At 46.9% G+C, this 18,921-nt stretch overlaps 1 protein-coding gene across 2 annotated transcripts in view; it reads right to left on the bottom strand.

The window, feature by feature from the left end:
* Positions 1–6,681, bottom strand: part of STK32B (serine/threonine kinase 32B) — a 263,966-nt gene extending 257,285 nt beyond the window's left edge. For both annotated transcript variants that reach the window (XM_074321189.2, XM_074321198.2), the window contains exon 1: positions 6,487–6,681. In XM_074321189.2, the coding sequence (XP_074177290.1) occupies positions 6,487–6,538 (52 nt within the window). In that variant the 5' untranslated portion in view covers positions 6,539–6,681. The remainder of the gene's footprint in view (positions 1–6,486) is intronic.
* Between the last annotated feature and the right edge of the window lie 12,240 nt (positions 6,682–18,921).

Below are 18,921 nucleotides of genomic sequence, written 5' to 3'. Positions count from 1 at the left end.
GTTGTGTCTCAGAAAGGTGCACACGTACCTTGCCTGCGACCCAGCGGCTCTCCCGTAGGGATATATCGTAGACAGACTGGGGCATGTCATACAACATTCCTAGCAGCCCTGTTTCATAAGAGTCAAAACCTAGAAAGAGTACTCATGTGTCCTGGCAGAAGAAAGGATAGTGAATTATGGTGCAGTCACATAATGCAACCTTATACGGTAGTGAAAATGAATAGAATACAGCTAGACATAGTAGCGTAGATAAATCTTAGAAATTCAATCTTGAGCAAAGACAGGAAACTACAGAATACATAAAACATGGTAGCACTTTTGTAAATGCCAACAGCTGTGCGGTGTTTGTACCTACCTGTCTAGCATCACGCTGCCCTTCTTCCATTGACACTCATGTATTCCTTGGGAAAATCCTTCATAGACACTCTTGGTCCAAATGACTCCAGGAGAAGCAACTACAGCCCCTGATTCAAGGCCAGGCATGTGGTCCAGACTGGCCAGCTAGAGCCCCTCACTCTTCTTGGTCACAGCAATTGGTTCATAAATGGTCCAAGAGGGAAGCAGAGCCGATCAGAACTGACCCTGGACTTTTTTCCCCATAACAACTAGGAGAAGCGACCCCCTTCTCAGTACTCGGAGCTGTGAGGCTGTGAGCCTGGAGGGAGTAGGGTCTCCATGAGGACAGCGCCTGCCTGAAGCCACACAGAGGACAGCAGCGAACCCAAGGAGGCCAATTCCTGATGCTATTATTTGGAAACCTGGTTCCAGCCAAGGCTGATGGAATCCACACCTTCATTCATTCGTTCATTCATTCATCCATCAAAAACTTATTGGGTAGCTACTGTGTTCCAGGTGGTCTTTTCGGCCTTGCAGTTACCGCAGTGCATAAGTCACACCACATTCTTACCTTTAAGGAACTTGTAACTCCTCAGCAGGACAGAAACACACAAAGTCCCTGCTTTGTAGGAGCTTGACCGAGTGGAGGAAGATAGCAAATAGCAAAGAACAAGGAGGGAGATGGATGAGGTCAGAGAGGGCAGGGCCTGGTGGACATCTATGGGAACTTCGGCTTTTACTCTCTTTACTTGCTGCTGAGACCAAAACTAGGAGACCAGTGAAGGACGCTATTGTAATAATCTAAGTAAGAGATGTGATGGTTGTGTGGAGGTGGTCAGAAGTGTCCAGAGCCAATTAATTCCTTTCAAAGAACTTCTTGGTGTTCTGTCATTTGCAACTGCAGAAGGCTGGTCTGACGTGCCATATTGCATCTAGTCTCAGATGCCATTCGCATTCAAGGCACCATTATTTTCTGTACTAAGGAGATGTGCTGCCAATTAATCTATGAGGGGATTCTTTCTTGTCACTTGAAAGAGCTTTTTTAGACCATTATATGTCCTGTTAGTGTGACCAGTTATGATCGCAGGTAAACAATGAATCTACATCCCAAACACTCCCTGGGCCAGCGGTGGTCATAAACCACAGCCCAATTTCAGAGATGCTGACACGTGGAAAAATGTGTGCCCTAGAATCAATGAAAGACAAAGTGTGTAAACACGTCTGACTTTGTTGAGATGATTGATGCGTGTTTTACACTTATAAAACCCACGGCTATTTTCTATGAGCATTGATAGATATAGATGAATCCTGCCACTCACTTCTACTAAACCATCTCATGCTGATTTATGGCCATTTTCTTAATCCCCATGTACAAAACAAATCGAAGCATTTTCAAGTGAAATGTGACTCCTAAAATCTAAGGTTTATATCCTAGACTCTTACATTAGGCATGCACATGCCTCAAACAGATATGGACACCGAGCCCGTAAACCCACATCCCTTACCTGGCATCTCTCTAGCCTCCACCTCTGTACACACTCTACATACAGGGGCAAAGTTTATTCCAAACAATTCTGAGCTTTCTCCAAATACTCTTGGTTTCCACCTTATGCACCAGCCACAACTGGAAACCAAGATGTAACACGAGTGAGCTTGCCTAAAGTTCTAAACATGCTGAGACAAAGTTGAGAAAGAACCCTGCAGCGTAGAAAGTTCAGCCACTTTGTGAATCACACATGACACAGACGCCCCAGGTGCAAAAGACTGTCTCCAGGTGAAGCATGATTGCAACTTCAGGAAGTGATTAGGTTTCTAAGTATTTCCAGAGGAAAATTTCTGTTGTATGTTTAGACCAAGAAAATGCTTTCATGTTCTAAGCCACTAGTAAAGTCACCTGGCCAGATAATAATACGGAAATAACACTTGGTTTTAAATACCTCTTTAACTGATGACACTCTAAAGTGAGAATGCCCAGAGACAGTGATGAGGCTATTAAATCGATACCCCCAATTGCAGATGTGGCCATAAACTGATAAAACACTGATTAAAAACCCTTTGGAAACATAATTTAACAACCTGTTTCTGGAGTCCTAGGAAGTATTCAATCCCTTCAATCCAATAATCTCACTCCTTGCACCTCACTTTAAGGAATTCATTGAAAAGAAGCGAAATGCTTTATGTATAAAATTGTGAAGCAACTTATATATAAAGATGGAAAAATGAAAACAACCTACATTTCTAACAGTAGAAAAATACTTAAGTAAATTGTGACAGTTTCATTTGATGGAATATTATATCCCATTAAAATATTAATTTTGAAGAAATTGTAGCTACATAAACTACTTAAAATACGATGCTAAGAGAAAAAGCAGAAGTTGTTTTATTTGTGGTAGATGTACACATTAAAATGTCTAGACGTAGATAAGGACAGTAGGGGGGGAAAACAATTTAAAAGCAATTCTGACATGAATCTGGAATGGCAGATGACTTTGTTTTCATTCCCAGGTCTTTTATTATGATATGACTGCTCAACAAATGTTTTGGGAAGCTGGTATCTGAGATGGTCATTGTAAATGACTAAATGCGGTCAGAATGTACTGTTACGATCTTCCTCTCTGTGTTTATATGGAGCCAGATCTCTGTGCCAGCCTCATTCCGTGTGCTCATACATGTCTGTGAGAGATGAACTGTCCTGTAGGCCTCCAATGGCAGCCCAGGGAACATGGTTAGGTCCCAGCCTCCGGAGTTAAACAGACCCAGGTATGAGTCCCAGCTGATCCACACACAGGCCGTGGGACCCTGGGAGATTTTCCTGAGGTCCTCAGTTATCTTTCTAGGAAAATGCAGATTCTGAGACCTCCCCAGCTGAGTTGTAAAAATGATTTCCAATTAGGTATGAAAAGCAACCCACGCAATGCATCAGTAAGTTACACTTGTTAATATTATCTAGATGCAGGTTAAACTTTTGCCGTCAGAATGCAGATGGCCAAGGTCTGATTGTGCAATGGCAAATTTTCGGCTGTGGTTTAGCATTAAATTACTCACAAACAAGACTTGTTCTGGTCGGGTGGGTGTCTGCACCTTCAACAACCTGACGACTGTTTTGGGAAGGCATGTTCGTCCACTGGACCATGTCACGCCCCTGCTTAAAATCCTCCAGTGACTCCAGAATTCCTATTCGATCAAGTCCAAACACATGGCCATGGGGCCCTTTAAAGCCGGCCAGGTACTCGGGGTTCATCTCCTGTGCCTTCCATCCTCACACCCCACACTACAGGAGTACTAAGCCCCCTATAATCTCCGCAATGAGCAATGATTACTCTTAACCACCTGCCTTTGCACTTTCTTTTCCCTACTTCTGAAACACCCTTCCCCCCCACCAACTCCTCCTTACCACCTCTGGTAACTCTTGGTAGCTCCTGGTAACTCTTACCACCTCTGCAAGTCTAGGAGGAAGTCTCCAGGGTCAGGGACCCTTCCCTAGGACAGCACAGTCCCCTGAGCATTGTCCTGGCTCTGTATTTGCTCCAGCAGCTCCCTGAGAGTTAGGACTCTGACTTTACCTTCTCCATCCTCCTGGACCCCAGCACAGGAGTGGGTGTGGAAAAGATGATCAGTAAATGCCTATTAAATACATAAACTGACTGGTGGCAAATAACAGTGTTGTACTTGAACAGGGAAATAACTGAGAAATATGCTGGCAAAATCAAGCAAGTTAATGTTTCACTGGGCTGGAAGCTGGCGCAAGGAGGCGAGTCCTAACCTTGTATTTCAACAAGCCCCAAAACAGGCAGTTGACCTTGGGCCTGATCCCCTTTTGGAATGAGGAACAACAGCAGGAAAATCAAAAGGTTGGCGGTGCCAGCTGTAATTATTTCGCCAATAAATATTTTAAAGCACATTTTCTGGGATAAAGGGTAGAAATGGTTGTAAATATAAGGGAGGTGCATTACCTCTACAAATAAAGAGAAAGATGCTAAGAATATAGGAATTAAAATTTAAAATTTAGGAATTACCTAAAGCATGACCTTCACCCAGGTTGGAACCATGAACCCCTAAAACTAGGGGTGAGGTGTCAGTTAGCGCTTGGGAGTCCATGGCTTTCAGCAGGCGATCCTGTGGTGGCCTGAACTGTATCCCCCCCAAACTTCATGTTGAAGCTCCAACGCCCAATGTGACTGTAGGTGGAGATAGGGCTTTAAGCGAGGTCCTAAAGGTGAGCCTGAATCTGATAGGACTGGTGTACTTATAAAAAGAGGAAGAAGAGACACCAGAGATCTCTCTGCGTCTCCTCAAGCTTCCAGAGAAAAGGCCATGTGAGGACACAGGTGGCCGTCTGCAAGCCAGGAAGAGAGGCCTCACCAGAAACCAACCTTGACGGCACCTTGATCTTGGGCTTCCAGGCTCCGGAACAGTGAGCAAACAAATTTCTGTTGTTCAACCCACCACCAACAACAAATTCCATTGTTTACGTGTCTGTGCTATCTTCTGCCAGAGCAGACTAATACAGATCCCATCCCCGAACTTGATAGGAAAACTCTGACTCATTGAGGATAGAAAATTTGGGGCCCAAGCCGTGCTCTCCATCTGTCAATGAATGAGTATATCTTCTCAGAGGGTCTGAGCAGCTCTGAATGTCATCTTGCAGGACAGAAGTGCTCCAAACGGGACAGGCTTGCCCCTATCCAGCTATCCCATAGCAGAGCAGACCTTCAAATACTGATATCGGAGTCAAGATCAGACTTCCCGTGAGAAGTTCAGGGTCAACATGAACCTAGCTGAGGAAGAGATCAGTTACGTGGTGTCCAGATTCCTCCTGGGACACACACTGAGCTTCCACCACCTCCCTGCCTACCTCTCTGTCCATTCCTGGCTCCCCACCTGCCTGTGCTCCAGACCAAAGAATCCCAAAGAGCTTGGGCCTCCTTGGGTCCTCAAGACTGCTGCACTGGACCCACGCACGGCCCTTATCACCATGGGTGACCACTGATTATTCAGAGCCACTAGACTAGGAAGTGCTTTAAGAAAGAACCAAATGGGCCTGGCTCACTTAACTTACGTTGACTGTATTCAAGCACCCTTTTGAAAGAAGTTGTCCAGGCCGTTGTCTGACTACCACCCACAGCCCTGGTAGTTCTGGAAACCATGATCTAGGCACACAAGCCCATGCCTGGTGGTGATGAGAAGCACAGACTGCCCAGCCTCAAAGCCAGCTCTGCCCCTTGCAAGCTGTGACTAGGACACGTCCCTTTCTTCAACTATAAAATGGAGCGAGAAAAGTACCTAGCTCCCAGGGTTGCTGTGAGCACAGATAAAGCCCTAGCACAGGGCCTGGAACCTAGTATGAGCTCAGTAGTCTTAGCTCTTATTTGGGGCATAGTGGAGACCACTGTAGTAGGAAACCCAGCTGTTAGAGGCAGAGTTAACAGATAACCAACAACACGTGAAGACCTCTATACTGATTACATTCGCAAGGCACTTTTCACACGGTTATCAGTGGTGAAGCTTCAAAACAACCCCACAGAATAGTAGGTGGTATAATTCTCATCTCATAGATGAGGTAACAAAGGTTTCAGAAAGGTTAAGTAAGTTGCCCACGGAGACACGGAGCTGGAAATGGGGTTCTGCTAGTCCAAATACCAAGCTCTAGCGACCTGAGCCGGGCAGACCCCCAGCCCTGGAGTTTACATGAGGTTGGAAAGCCGGCACCAGTCCTCCACCAGCGGGACGTTTAGTTTCACCAAGAAAAGTTCCCTCCGCTGTCCTGGGCGGATAAGGCGGACAGCGTGGGGGCTGCCATGCACGAGAGCACCCGCATCGTGGACACACGCGCGCGCAGGCCGCCTCCTTCAGCCTCGGGCTCTGAAGGGGACCGGCTTCCCCGAGCCAGAGCCAGAGCTAACAGCCGGACTCGCCTCCGAAGGCCACTCCTCCCTCCGGCTCCCCCGAGGGAAGGCTTCGGGTTCCACTCTCCGAACCCGCCGCCAGCCCGACGCTCGGCCCAGGCCACCCACTCAGGGGCCCCAACACGTAGGAGTTGCCGGGGTGGAAGCCCGGCGCCAGGGGGGCCGGGCACACGGGAGATGGAAGCGGGGAGCCAGGCCGATGCCCGAGCGCGGCGCACGGTGGCGGCGCCCCTCGCCCTCTTACCTTCCTCGTTCTCATCAAACACGGCGGGCTTGTGGGAGTGGTTCCCGCCCATATTCCGCCGCGGCTCCTGCCGCTGCTGCAGCTGCTACATGCCCGGCCGTGGCGATGCGGGGTGCTCGGCGCGGGGTGCGCGGTGCGGAGTGCCGAGTGAGCGGCAAGGGGTGCGGGAAGCGGGGCGCAGGGCGCAGGATGCGGAGCGAGCGTCCAGCCCAGGCTGCAGTCGCGAGCCGAGCGGTAGGGACTAAGCGCCGCGCAGGGGCGGGGACCAAGTCCGCCGCGCCCCCTCTTCCCGGGCGTCCCCCAGGCTGCGCTGACTCCTCCGCCGCACTCCCTCCTCCTGGGCGCCCCCCGGGTTGCGCTCGCTCGCCTGCCGCGCCTGCCCGGGAACCCGGGGCCACCCTCTCCGCTTCGGGGCCACGGAGCGGCTTCTCACCAGCTGCAGCGGGCGGGAGACCGGAGGCGGCGCGGGCGGAGGAGGAGGGGAAGGAGGGAACGGGCGGGGGCAGCACGCAGGGGGCGCGGCGGGCGAGCTCAGCCCCGAGGGCGGCCTGGAGGAGGGGGCGTGGCGGGCACTGCAGGCGAACTCAGTCCCAGAGGGCGGCCCGGAGAAGGGGGCGCGGGCCAGCGCCTCCCCGCCGCACCCACCGGAGTTGAGTGCTGGGTCAGCCCCAAGGAGTCGGGATCCCGGCGTTGGACGCTCCCTCCAGGCAGTAAGCGATTTGTGAGCACCTACTCTGTGCCTTCTCTTGCCCCCCAGTAAACGCCTTATAAACATCCCCAGGTCATCGCTCAGCGACGCAACGGTTAGAAAAATCATTGTTCCCCATTTCAGAGTCAGGCAGACTGAGATTCAGGGATAAAGGAGCTCTTTGGTCAGTAGTTAGTACATCCTGGCTGCCAAGGGACAACTCACCCTTCCCCGCCCCGACGCCCCATTGAGCCTTATTTGCCCATTCGGGCTCAGACCGGTTCTCCAACAGACGCTTTTCCTCTTAATATTGTTCTAAGTGTTTAATAAATTAAACAAGGTCTAGACCTTTTACAACCCAACTTGATCCCTTTATCGTACAAAGGGACACTTAGGTCCAACGGGGCGTGGTTTGCTCAAAACCATTCTCCCCGGGAGTGGCTGGGCGTGGACCTCGGGATTCCCCCTTGTCCGCAGGCCTCAGAGTCTGATTAAGGGGCAGTTCTCATGTGGGTCGGTAGGCTCCTGGCTGCGGGAGTTGGGGAGCCCAGGCGGGGGAAGGGAGACGCACCAGTGACGGGGGTGCTAAAAACTGGGGTGCAATGCGTGCGCCTGAGGCTCGTGGGACCGAGCGGGGCGAGCGCCGACCCTCAGAGAGCGCTCCCTGAGGGACGCGCGGGTTTCCGCGCCTTGCAGTCGCCCGCCCCACCCTCCTGGCTGGGGGATCTTTGGCCACATCCTGCCATCTGCTGGGCGCCTTGTGCCAATGTCTGCGCTTGGGTAGAAAGTCGCGGTTTTGTTTGAGTCTCCCCATCTTGTCTCCCCATCCGCACCCCATCTCTCTCTATCTCTTTCTGCCTCTCTCTCTTGCGGGGTCTGGGGGAAGATGTCTCTCTGTCTAAAACAGCAAAAATTTCCAGAGACGTGGGAAAGCTGAAAAGATGGAGCCAGCCAGCCCCATCAGCGCGACACAGCTAAAGTTTCAGGATTAACCTCAACTGCTAGGCTTGGGGTCAGACAGCCTCATTTACAGACCTGGTTCTACCACTTACTGTCTGTCCTATCCAGCCTTGGAGTTCTCATCTGTGAAATGGGGAGGATGGTACTAGTAACTCCCCAGGGTGAGACTTGTATCAGATAATATTTATAAAAGAAGGTAACAATAGTACTTGGCATGTAACAAATGATCAATAAATATTTCTTGCCTTTCATTATGACAACAAGCATTGATTGGTGGCCAGCCTACACCAGGCAAGGTACTGAACCAAGATAAAGCAGACACAGTCCCTACATCAAGAGGCAGGGGGAGGAATGGTGACAGGTATGGGCTCTTGGCCCTGTTCTGCCCAAGTTTCATTCCACTTTTGCACTCTCTAGCAAGCTAATGTGGTAAATTACTTAATCTTTTATAGCCTCAGTTTGCTTATCTGTAAAATGGGGATAATAATACTTCCCCCACTCCTAGGGTTGTTATGAGGAATAAATGAATTGATGTTGGTGTTTGGGACATAACAAGCACAATAGGTGTTAGTTGTTATATTCAGTAATGAACTATTGTGTACATTGTGCTATTTGCTCACAATTCTCCCTTCTCTTCCTGTCCTTGCCATGGCTCACTGGAGGGAGGGGCAGTTCCCACCACCCCCACACTGCCAATGTGAAGCTGACCATAGGACTTATTTTAGCCAGTGGTGTATGGGAGGAAGTGACATTGCCAGTTCTGAGTGAGTGACACCTTAAGAGATGTCATGTGTTTCAGCTTACTTGTGCTTTGGCAATCCACCATGAGAAGACCTGGCCCTGGGTAGCCTCTGTTCCCAGAATGAGAGATCCAAAGAGCAGTCCTGAAACCCACATGTATCTGAAACAGAATTGTAGGCTCATGAATTAAAAAAAATATGTGTTCATATAAGACACTGAGATGGGAAAGGGTGTGTTTGTTTCCCAGCGTTATCACAGAAAGAGCTAACTAATACATATATTAAATAAACAGTCAGGCATGCAAAGGCTGTGACTGTGATCTGTGCTGTGGTAGAAGGAATCCCAGGAGGCTCTGGGAACACAGGAGGCACTTGTCCCAGCCCTGAGAGGCAGGGAAGGCACAGGGTCCCCACAGAAGGGTCACGAGCATGTGTTCCCTCCCCTTCTTCCATTGTTGAACAAGCAGTTTCTGAACACTTATTTTGGGCCCGGCCCCAATGCTAGGGACAGACCCAGTGAGAAGTAAGACAGGGTCTGCTTTCATGAAGTTGAAGTTCAAAAGTCTAGTGTGGGACAATGACAACACTCTCAGGATGGGTCACACTTTGATTGGCGGAGGGGACATAAGCAAAAGCTGTGAGGGCAGAGGGAGGTTCCTGAACGGCACTCCAGGTCAAAGAAGGTGGTCCGAAAGAGGTGGTGCCTAAGCTTTCTCTAGAAGAACAATGAGGACACAGCCAGGTGGGAAGACAAAAGGAGCCACCTCTGCAGTCGCCGAGGCCAAGAGACAAGGGTACCTGCAGAAATCGGGAGCAGTTCCCACTCACTGGAACACAGCGTCAGAGTTCGGAAGTGATCAAGGTAGCAAAACCGTGTTTGGGTATTGAGCGTTCTCTACGTGCCAGGCTGTGTGCCAGCCCTTTGCAGGGAACCAGGCCCTCCAGCACCCCCCTTCCCTGTTTCTCTCCCCATTTACAGGTAATGTGTCAGGCCCTGTTATTTCAAGTGATTTTCCTGAATCACCTTTTTAATCCACATAACAAACTTGCTACCATGTTTCCCCGAAAATAAGACAGGGTCTTATATTCATTTTTGCTCCAAAAGACGCATTAGGACATATTTTCAGGCATAATTTTTCATGTACAACAATCTACATTTTTTTCAAATACAGTCATGTCATCTTCTTCTGGAACATCGTCATAAAGTACTAAATGCATCCGTCTGGCTGACGATCTTAACTGGGGCTTATTTTCAGGGTCGGTCTTATTTTTGGGGCAATATCATGGGGGGGTGTTATAGAAAGAAGACGAAAGCACAGAGAGGCTACACTACAGACAAATGGTTGAGTGGTAGGCCTGAGATTTAAATCCACAAATTAAATATACAGAGGGTGCCAAAAAACTGTATACACATGTTAAGAAAGGAAAAAAACTGCATTAAAAATACGCTATGGTAACCGCTTTGAGCACCTCTTGTAATTGCAGAAGTCAAACGTGACTTGTGTTCATCCCTTGTCATCGGTAGATATTGAGGATTACAATTTTAATACATTTTTTTTCCTATCTTAAAATGTGTATACATTTTTTTTTGCACCATCTGTATATAGTAAACCTGGGGGGAAAAAGGGCAGATGGAATAGTGGCTATTTGGGGAGTTGTGAAATTCAGATCATTTTTATTTTCTTTTAAATGCTTTTGTATTGTTTTACACTTTTTCTAGTAATCAGTAAAAACAATGATAATTATTTTCATTTTGAAAAAAATCTTGTGGACACTAAACCACACCTGATTTAAAGGCGTGTTTCACAGTTCGTCACTACAGTGACTGCATGACATGAGGGGTGTCCTGCGATCATCATAGAGAAGAGTCTCAAGAGGGTCAGATGGCTTGTCCTTGGTGCCAGAGCTATTGTATTAGTTTCCTGTGGCGGCTGTAACAAGTCACCACAAACTTGGTGACTTAAAACAGCCGAAATATATTTTCTCACTCTTCTGGAGGCCAGAAAACCAAAATCAAAGTGTCAGCAGGATGGGTTTCCTCTGGAGGCTTTGAGGAGGGGTGAGTTCCAGGAATCCTCCAGCTTCTGGTGGCTCCAGACACTTTTTGTAGGGCTGCCATTTTTGCTTTAGGGCTTTTTTTTTTTTTGTAAAAGCATAAATCCTGTTTGGGTTACTTTCAGTTAGCGAAAACAGGTACTAATGAAGGTCTTTCACCACAGACCTTCATGGTGTAAAGCGAACTTTTGAAAAGTGGAGGCTACCTGTATATTGTAAGCAATCAATACATGTTTAAATCGGCCATGAGGACAGCCCAAGAAATGGATGTGATAAAAACCGAGTTTGAGGTAATGTTTAATTGCTCCTGCAAAAGGCTTTCTCACTAAAATTTACTGCTGAGCCTGTATTTTGTCAGACACTGGGCTAGGAACACTATGGAGAGAAGTAAGCAGCAATGTATCCACCACCAGCCTCTGTGATAAAAGGTATCGTGGAAGCAGAGCAAGGATGCTTTATGATCTTTCTCTGTGTCTAGTCATAGACAAAGTGATCATTTGTTCCAAGGGTTACGTGAGATATTTTATGAGAGATAGATTTATGAGAGATAGAAGTGAAATGATATGCATAATTAAGACTAACACATGGTAAATATGCTTAAAAACTAAGTACAAGTGTGTGTTTTTATCCCAAATAGAGGCTACAGTCCCTAACTCCTCCTATTGGTGGCTCTATAAAATACCCACAGGAAGAAACTTTCCAGGTATAGTTGGAAAAGACTGACACAGGGGAGACTCCGTGGACACTGGTAGCCAAAAGAAGACAGATGCGAACTCCATTCTCTTCCTGGTGTCTGGGTGAGGGCTGCTTCTTTCCTCAGGAGGACATGGTCACGTATTTAATCTGATCACCCTAACCTGAGCTATTTATTCTCCTTGCCAAGGCTCATTTCCAATGAGAAAGGTCTCCCGGTATGGAAAGTTGTACCCTGCCTCTCTCACTCTGGTCTCCCTAGCAGAGGTTGGAAGCTTCTAGAAACCCTAATCATGACTATTCAGGCTGAAGGAATTGGTTACGTCCTACTGAGACAATCTGGCTGAATTATTGTGAAGTAAGCACATTCCTCTCCTACCTCCAATACAATGTTGAGTGCTGTCCAGTCCCCTCGAGAGAGAACGGCTGGACTTGGTCTCATGTGTTCTACATGAAGCCGGCTCCAGGTCTTGTCCTCTTGTCTGGCTCACATACTGATAAAGCTTTGTATGATCTTCTAACTGTGTGTAAAATAAACAAATAAAATAAAAGCCATCTGCTTCTCTGAGCTGAGCATATCTGGCTTTCCCAGAGGATGACTGTGGAAGGATCTTGGAACTTAACGGGTCTGAGGGTTCTCCAATGAATCTGACAAGGGATCCAGTACGTGATTCTGTGTTACTTCTCAAATCCCAAATATAGGCGCAGAAATAAGAACTTGGATCCTTTTTCTGACTTAAGTTGTCATGCGTAGATTTTTAGGGCTGCTAGTCCTGTCATTGAGAACACGATGGAGCATTCACCATACTTGAACTTGGAGCCATCAACCTCCAGCGGCTGTAACCTTGCATTCTGTGTAACTCGATCGTGCTGTAGAGGCTAATGTAATTCCCCCGGGGAAGGTTGTCTTCTGTGCCAAGTCGTTTTTTAGAGTCTGCTAGATCAGATTTTGTTATCGTTTCTGGTAAGCCTATTTTATTTAAAACTTGATTCTGGTTCACTTAGAGTAAATACCGTCAGCTTGCACTCTATTTCAATATGTTCTGTTTGGCAGCGTTGTACATCATAAAGAAAAAAATGAGAGAGACAGTTTTGTGGCACACCAAGATAAGGAAAAGTTTTCCCATTCAGTTCTGTGGTTGAAAATCATTTCACTCAGATAGCAAATTATCTCTAACGATGAAAAAAAATAATCATTTCAAGAGTGACCTTTTTATTGAGTCTCGGTGTGTGCACGGGCGCACTCACTCAAAATAAAGGTCCATAAAATGCTACTAATGTGGTGTGTCTGCATTTCTTGGCACTATAAAATTTCCCTAGAGGCATTGTCATAGTTTGGAACTTGGTAGCCCAGCAATTCTGAGTTCCTTGTTCTTACATTAAAACAATTTGCATAGTAGCTCCATGCTGACCTTAAATTAAGTGTTTGCAGAGAATTCTAGCTGTGATGTGAACTAGGCTGGGTCAGAAGGAAGGTTCTGTAGGGCCAAACGCAGCATACATGGAGTGTTTCATTGTATTCCCTCCTGGGTTTATAGGGATTCTTAAGTGTTTAAAGGAGTCGTCATGAACACTCTGAAACTGTACTTGAACTTGTGTGTGTGTGTGTGTGTGCGTGCACGCGCAAGCCTGCACATTTGAGTATTTTTATGGGGAGAGAGTTAAAACCTTTCCCAGTTCCTTAAGAGGCTCCATGAATCCACAACTCCCTTGAAGAAAGGTGAAGAAAGGGACTAAGAACCACGGTTCAACAGAATAGTCTGTATCAGGGAGAATAAATTCTTCTAATAAAGCAGAGCCACGTGTAGCAGAAGCAATAGTAATGATCTACTAACAGACACCATGTATTGAGGGGGAAACTATGTAGCCGAGGAGGCAGGAGACAGACCTTAAGTTGTACTGCCCAAGACTCTGCTAAGCTACTTCCCCTCTCTGGGCCCCAATTGCCCTATCTGTAAACTGAAAGATTGAAGGAGTAGGGCTGTGTGGCAAAGACTGCTATTTGATCTTTGGTATCCATTTGTCCCTTTTTAAAAAAAATGAACACTCATACATTCAGGTCTAGCTAAGCACACGGCTACCTGACTGGAGACTACATTTCCCAGCTTCCTTTGCAGGTAGGAGTGGCCATGTGACTAAGTTCCAGCCAATAGGATGTGAGAAATGAAATGTATAATATTAGTAACTGCACTCTCCCTTCCCCTTCCTGTAGGTTGTGATGCTTACATGGCAGTGTAAGCCAGCTTCAGCCCTGCTGAAGAGGACCGCACCCTAGGGAGTAACAGAAAACCAGAAAAAATGAGCCCTGCCTAACCTCATGCAGCAGGATACCCTACTAGACTTGGGCTGCCTACCCACCTCTGAACTGTTAAGAGAGAATAATACACTATTATAGTTAAGCTAATGCATTTGGAACTTGAGGGTTTCTTTGATCCATCGATCTAGCCCATTATTTAACTAATACAGGTTGGATGAATGGTCATCGTTGCAATTATTCTCCCCACTTACATCCAGAACCACATAGGCACACAACAGGCATCCAGCAAGCTGAAAGAACGAATGAACAAATGAACAATCAAATGGGTTTAACAGTCAGGAATAGTATAGGCAAGATTCATGAATCAACCACATTGGAGATGGATGACATCATGTCCAAGTATTCTTCCAATACTAAAATCCTGTTGTGTTGTTTCTCAGAGCTGAGGTTTCACTTGGAAGCACAGGGTGACTGGCATTGTCCCAGCTGAGTGTTTACCAAACAAAGACGGGGAGGGGAGGTTCTAAGAGGTACCTCTCTCCTACCTCCTTTCAGTTATCCTTTCATTTACTCAACAAACATGCTTATTCCATGCCAGGCACAGGAGGTACAGAAATGCACAACTCCCTATGCAACCTTCACAAACCAGTGAAAACGGTGCAGTGATAAGTATAAACAGTGTGTAGCTGAATGGAAGCTGAAACAGGCTAAAACATGGTGATCTTTTCAGTCTTTGAGTCTTCAGAGTCACCCCAGAGCTGGTCTCTAGAAAAGAACTCTCTTTGTCTTCACTGACTTTAACATGACCAGGAGTTCTTAGTTTGCTTTGGGAAAGTTCATCTGTCAGAGCCCGTTCTCAGAGTTCTCCAGGCCTCCTCAGTCTAGGTCCACTGCCTTTGTCCGCAGAGCAATTGTCATTTATTAGCAATGACCCTGGGATCCTGGAGGGGTCAGGGTGACGGCCGGGGAATGAGAAGAGCTGCTTGTGATGTGAACCCACCACCGGCTGTTGGACCCCTCATTCATTACTCAGTCATTTAGCTTGAACAAGTCATTTCTTTTCAATTGCTCCATTTGTAAAATGGGGATATTTTTTCCTATCTTATAGCGTCATTGTGAACTTTGAATCAAAGTGCCCAACAGAGTGCCGGCTGCCTGCCAAGGGCTCAATGCATGTGACTAGATGCTGATTTTGTAACATGAGGAATATCCCTCTAGTCCAGAAGTGTAACTGGCATCTAGTGGATAGAGATCAGGGGTGTAGCTAAATACTCTGTAATGCACAGGACAACCCCAATAACAAAGAAGATCTGTCCCAAAATATCAGTCGTGTCGATGCCGGGAGTTGCCACCACTCTAATCCATCAAAATGCCAGTTTCAACATGATACATTGAAAGTCTTGCTAGAGATCTGCTGTGTGCAATTTAAAATGCCACCCTTGCCTTGGTACTTAATATGTAATTATGAAGCAGTATTTCTACGACTGTCAATTGGAATTTTGGAAGGATTTGCCTCAAAATACCAGCAGCACAAGCTTTAGTTTTCTATCCACATATGAATCATTGCTGGCTGTCCTTCATTGCTGGCTGTGACTTACTCAGGTCCCCTTCAATACTTATCAGGCAGCGTCACAGTTGTCTAGTCTGGCCTGCCACTGCGGAGTTTATTTTCTGACTTCAGAGACACCTGGACCCAATTTGCATAATCAGAACCGCGTGGGACCTGCAGTGTGAGGAAGGAGCAGAAATGGTGAGGAGGCTCATTACCAGTTAAGTTGTGATGATTGTAACATTTGCTCAGTCAGTGTTTATTGAGCACCTACTATATTCCAGGCACTGTGCTAAGTACTGGGTATTCAATGGGGGCATAAAATAAACACAGTGCCAACGCTCATTGCACCTAGCTGCTTTCAGATGGCTTTGGCATGTATTATTATATGTACACAAACCTTTGAGATAGGCAGGAATGGCATTTGTTACAGGTGAGAAAGTTATGCCTACAGATAAGTGCGCAATCAGGATTCCTTGTTGCAAAGAGCAGAACGACTTCTAGGCCATATAAGCATAAAAGGAAACTATTAAAGGATATTCATTAGCTTACACAACCCCTGGGAAGCCCAGAGAATAGAACTGGCTGTATGATGCAGCCAGTACCATGATTATAACACCCCGTTGAACAGGCTGCAAGCACAGTCCATTGCTTCTAGGCACCAGCATTGGAGAAGGAGAAAGCGAGCATCTCTACCCTCCTATGTTCCTTAGAATGTCCCATGGTTAGGTGCCACAGACACGGGGAGAGGTCACCCAAAATTCTGGGGAAGGAAGCATTGTTGAATGTATTATCCCCTTTTCATAACTCCCTCCTCCTCCCCTCTGCAGGATAAGCCAGTTCCTCTCCAGCCTCTACAAGGACTAAGGATATTAGTCACCATGCAGCCATTCATTGAGCAATTACTGTGTGCCAAGTAGTGTAATAGGCATGTTACAAACTTTAATCATTTTAACCACCCTATAAAGACTGTTTTTCCATTTTCCATGTACGCACAGTAAGGCTCAGAGATTGATTCATCTGTCCATTTTTTCAATAAACATTTATAGAGGCCTACTATGCAATGGGCATTTCTGGCTGCTGCAAATAACGTGAAGAAGAAGACATGCAGTGCTTACAATTTAATGGTGATAAGGAGCTTGGTTCTGAATGCCCGTCGCTGATGAGTGATTGGGCCAAGCACATCCCGCTGAGGCTGGCGGGCTCCAAATGTCAAGTGCTCAGCTATGCACTAAGATACCTCTCCAGTGGGGTCTATAAATGGAGGCAGAGGTTTTGGACAACTGTGGAGATGCTTGCGGGATTCCATAATGAAATTTATATCTAACTATGAAAATGCATTTTTAGCCTCATTTGAAGGAAGTCACTGATGGCCAGGAAAAGGAAAGCAGACACCAGCAGGGGACCATGTCAAGTAAGCCCCTTGCTACTGATGTTACTGCACGACTTCTGTGACTAGGCTGCCACAAAAATGCATCTCGAACCAGCCTCTGATGACAGAGCCTGGAGAGAATCCAAGACACCTCTGCCACCTACCTGACAAATTCGCTCAAGGGCTGGGACCAACGTAAGAAACAGCTGAGTGAATGTAAGGATCAGGATAGGTTTCTTTTGCTTATTTTTGAATGACACATCAAGCAGGGAAATGTAGATTACTTTGTAAAACACTTGACATGTGGACAACAGGCAAAGTTGTTTTTAAGTGTACAGATCAATTTTTGCAAAGCATCGGGCAAAACCATCATGAATAACATCAACAGTGAAAACGAGAAAGCTGTGTCAGGAAGCCCTGTGATGCTTATGAAAGCTATTGATAAACGTGTTCATTCTGCCATTCATTCATCAAATGTTTGGGGGGAAAGAAGTGCATAGAAGTGCATTTCTGGCACCAGTCGCTGTGCTGGGTGCTCAGGATTCAGCTGTGAGCAACATAAGAACGTGTATAAGACAGAAGAACAAGCAAAGATCTGTGACTCATGTCAGGACAGGTAAGCGCAGGAATCTGTGGGAGAACACGGCAGGTGGCTTATCTTGTCTGGGGTCAGAAAAATGCCTTGTCAGGGAAAGGACAATGCAGACACCCAGTAGTCTGAGCCTGATTGCAGCAGGGCTCAGAACAGGGAATAGTGTTCCGGACAGAGGAACAGCATGGTCAAACCTCCAGGCCTCAGAGGCAAAATGACACATTTGAGGCACATGTTTTATAAACATTTGATGCCCACATGTAAGAGGTTATTATGGAGCTTCCAGTGGGAAAGACTTGATTAATTTCCATACATTCTCTGGTTCAATTGTCAAAAGACTGATTCTGTAGCTGTAGGAGGCACAGCTGCTACTTAATAAATCTCTACCGAACAAATGAATAAGTAACTAAAGAGTCCCACACTCCATAGAGTTGAAATGGAATTAGGGAGAGCTGTGCTGCATGGATGAAATCTTTGTGACCTGTCTGGAAATGTATGGGACGTGCCTCAATCCGCTTTTTGGCTTCTTCTTTGTTTTGAAATGTTTCGATGGTAGAATTTTATAATGCATTTGGTGTCTTACATCTCCTTTGTGACAGTGAATTTGGCTCAATGCACAGAACTCCCAGTGTCTTTTGAAAGTCTATGACAAGTGAAGGCAGCCCATGTGACTGTCGGCATATTTGGACAATCCCAGCCGATGAAGATGGTTTCAAGACTTGTCCTACCATAAAGAGCACTGACTCTGCCTTTAGGAAGCTGTAGGTTTCCTTACCGGCCTGTGAGTTCCTAGCAGCGTAACTTTGGCAAGACATATGGTCCCTTTGAGCCTAAGAGCTCCAAGTGTAAGGTGGGGATTTTATGCTCATCTCTCAGGCTGGTTGTGAACAGAAAGTTCGGAGCGTGGCCACTGTAAGTGCTCAAAAAACGTTTCTGCCCTGCTTACCATCCTTAGTCTGTGCCGTAGGCAAGCCCCACGCTCAGAAACTATGGCCTCCGCATGAAATAAAAAAGGAACTATTCAAATAACACGAGAAAAAACTAGGAGGCCACACTTAACGAGGCTTACCGTGCCAGCACCGTGGAGAGGCTGGGCTGGGTTCTGAACCGCTTTCTGAAGAGGCTGAAATGTTTTGTGCCCAAGGTTGAAGTTATTCTCGCCCGCTTCCTGCCCCGGGTGTGTGTTGGCGACAGGGCTTCCTGGAAGGATAGAGGCCAAAACACTCAAAATGCTCTCCGAGGGAGGAAGCCTTAACTTCACAGAAGCTAGAGTCCACAGGAACTGGAAGGTGAGGGGGGGTTTCAGGAGTGAGGGCCCAGCTGGGTGCTTGTTTATGGCAGCTGTGCTGGGCACTGAACTCAAAGTGGCCTTCATTTTATGGGGGGGAAGGCAGCACAGGGCACCATTTATTCATTCATTCCGCCAACACACTCTGTCCTTCCACTAGGCCCCAAGTGCTGGGCTAGGTCCTGGGGGACGTGCCACAGCCCCCAGCCCTGAACCTCTCCTAGTCCAGTGTGTAGGTGTG

Source organism: Rhinolophus sinicus, chromosome 1, assembly GCF_057876585.1.
Source record: "Rhinolophus sinicus isolate RSI-liver-muscle chromosome 1, RSI-T2T, whole genome shotgun sequence".
Lineage (NCBI taxonomy): Eukaryota > Metazoa > Chordata > Mammalia > Chiroptera > Rhinolophidae > Rhinolophus > Rhinolophus sinicus.
This window is presented reverse-complemented; position numbering and strand designations above follow the sequence as displayed.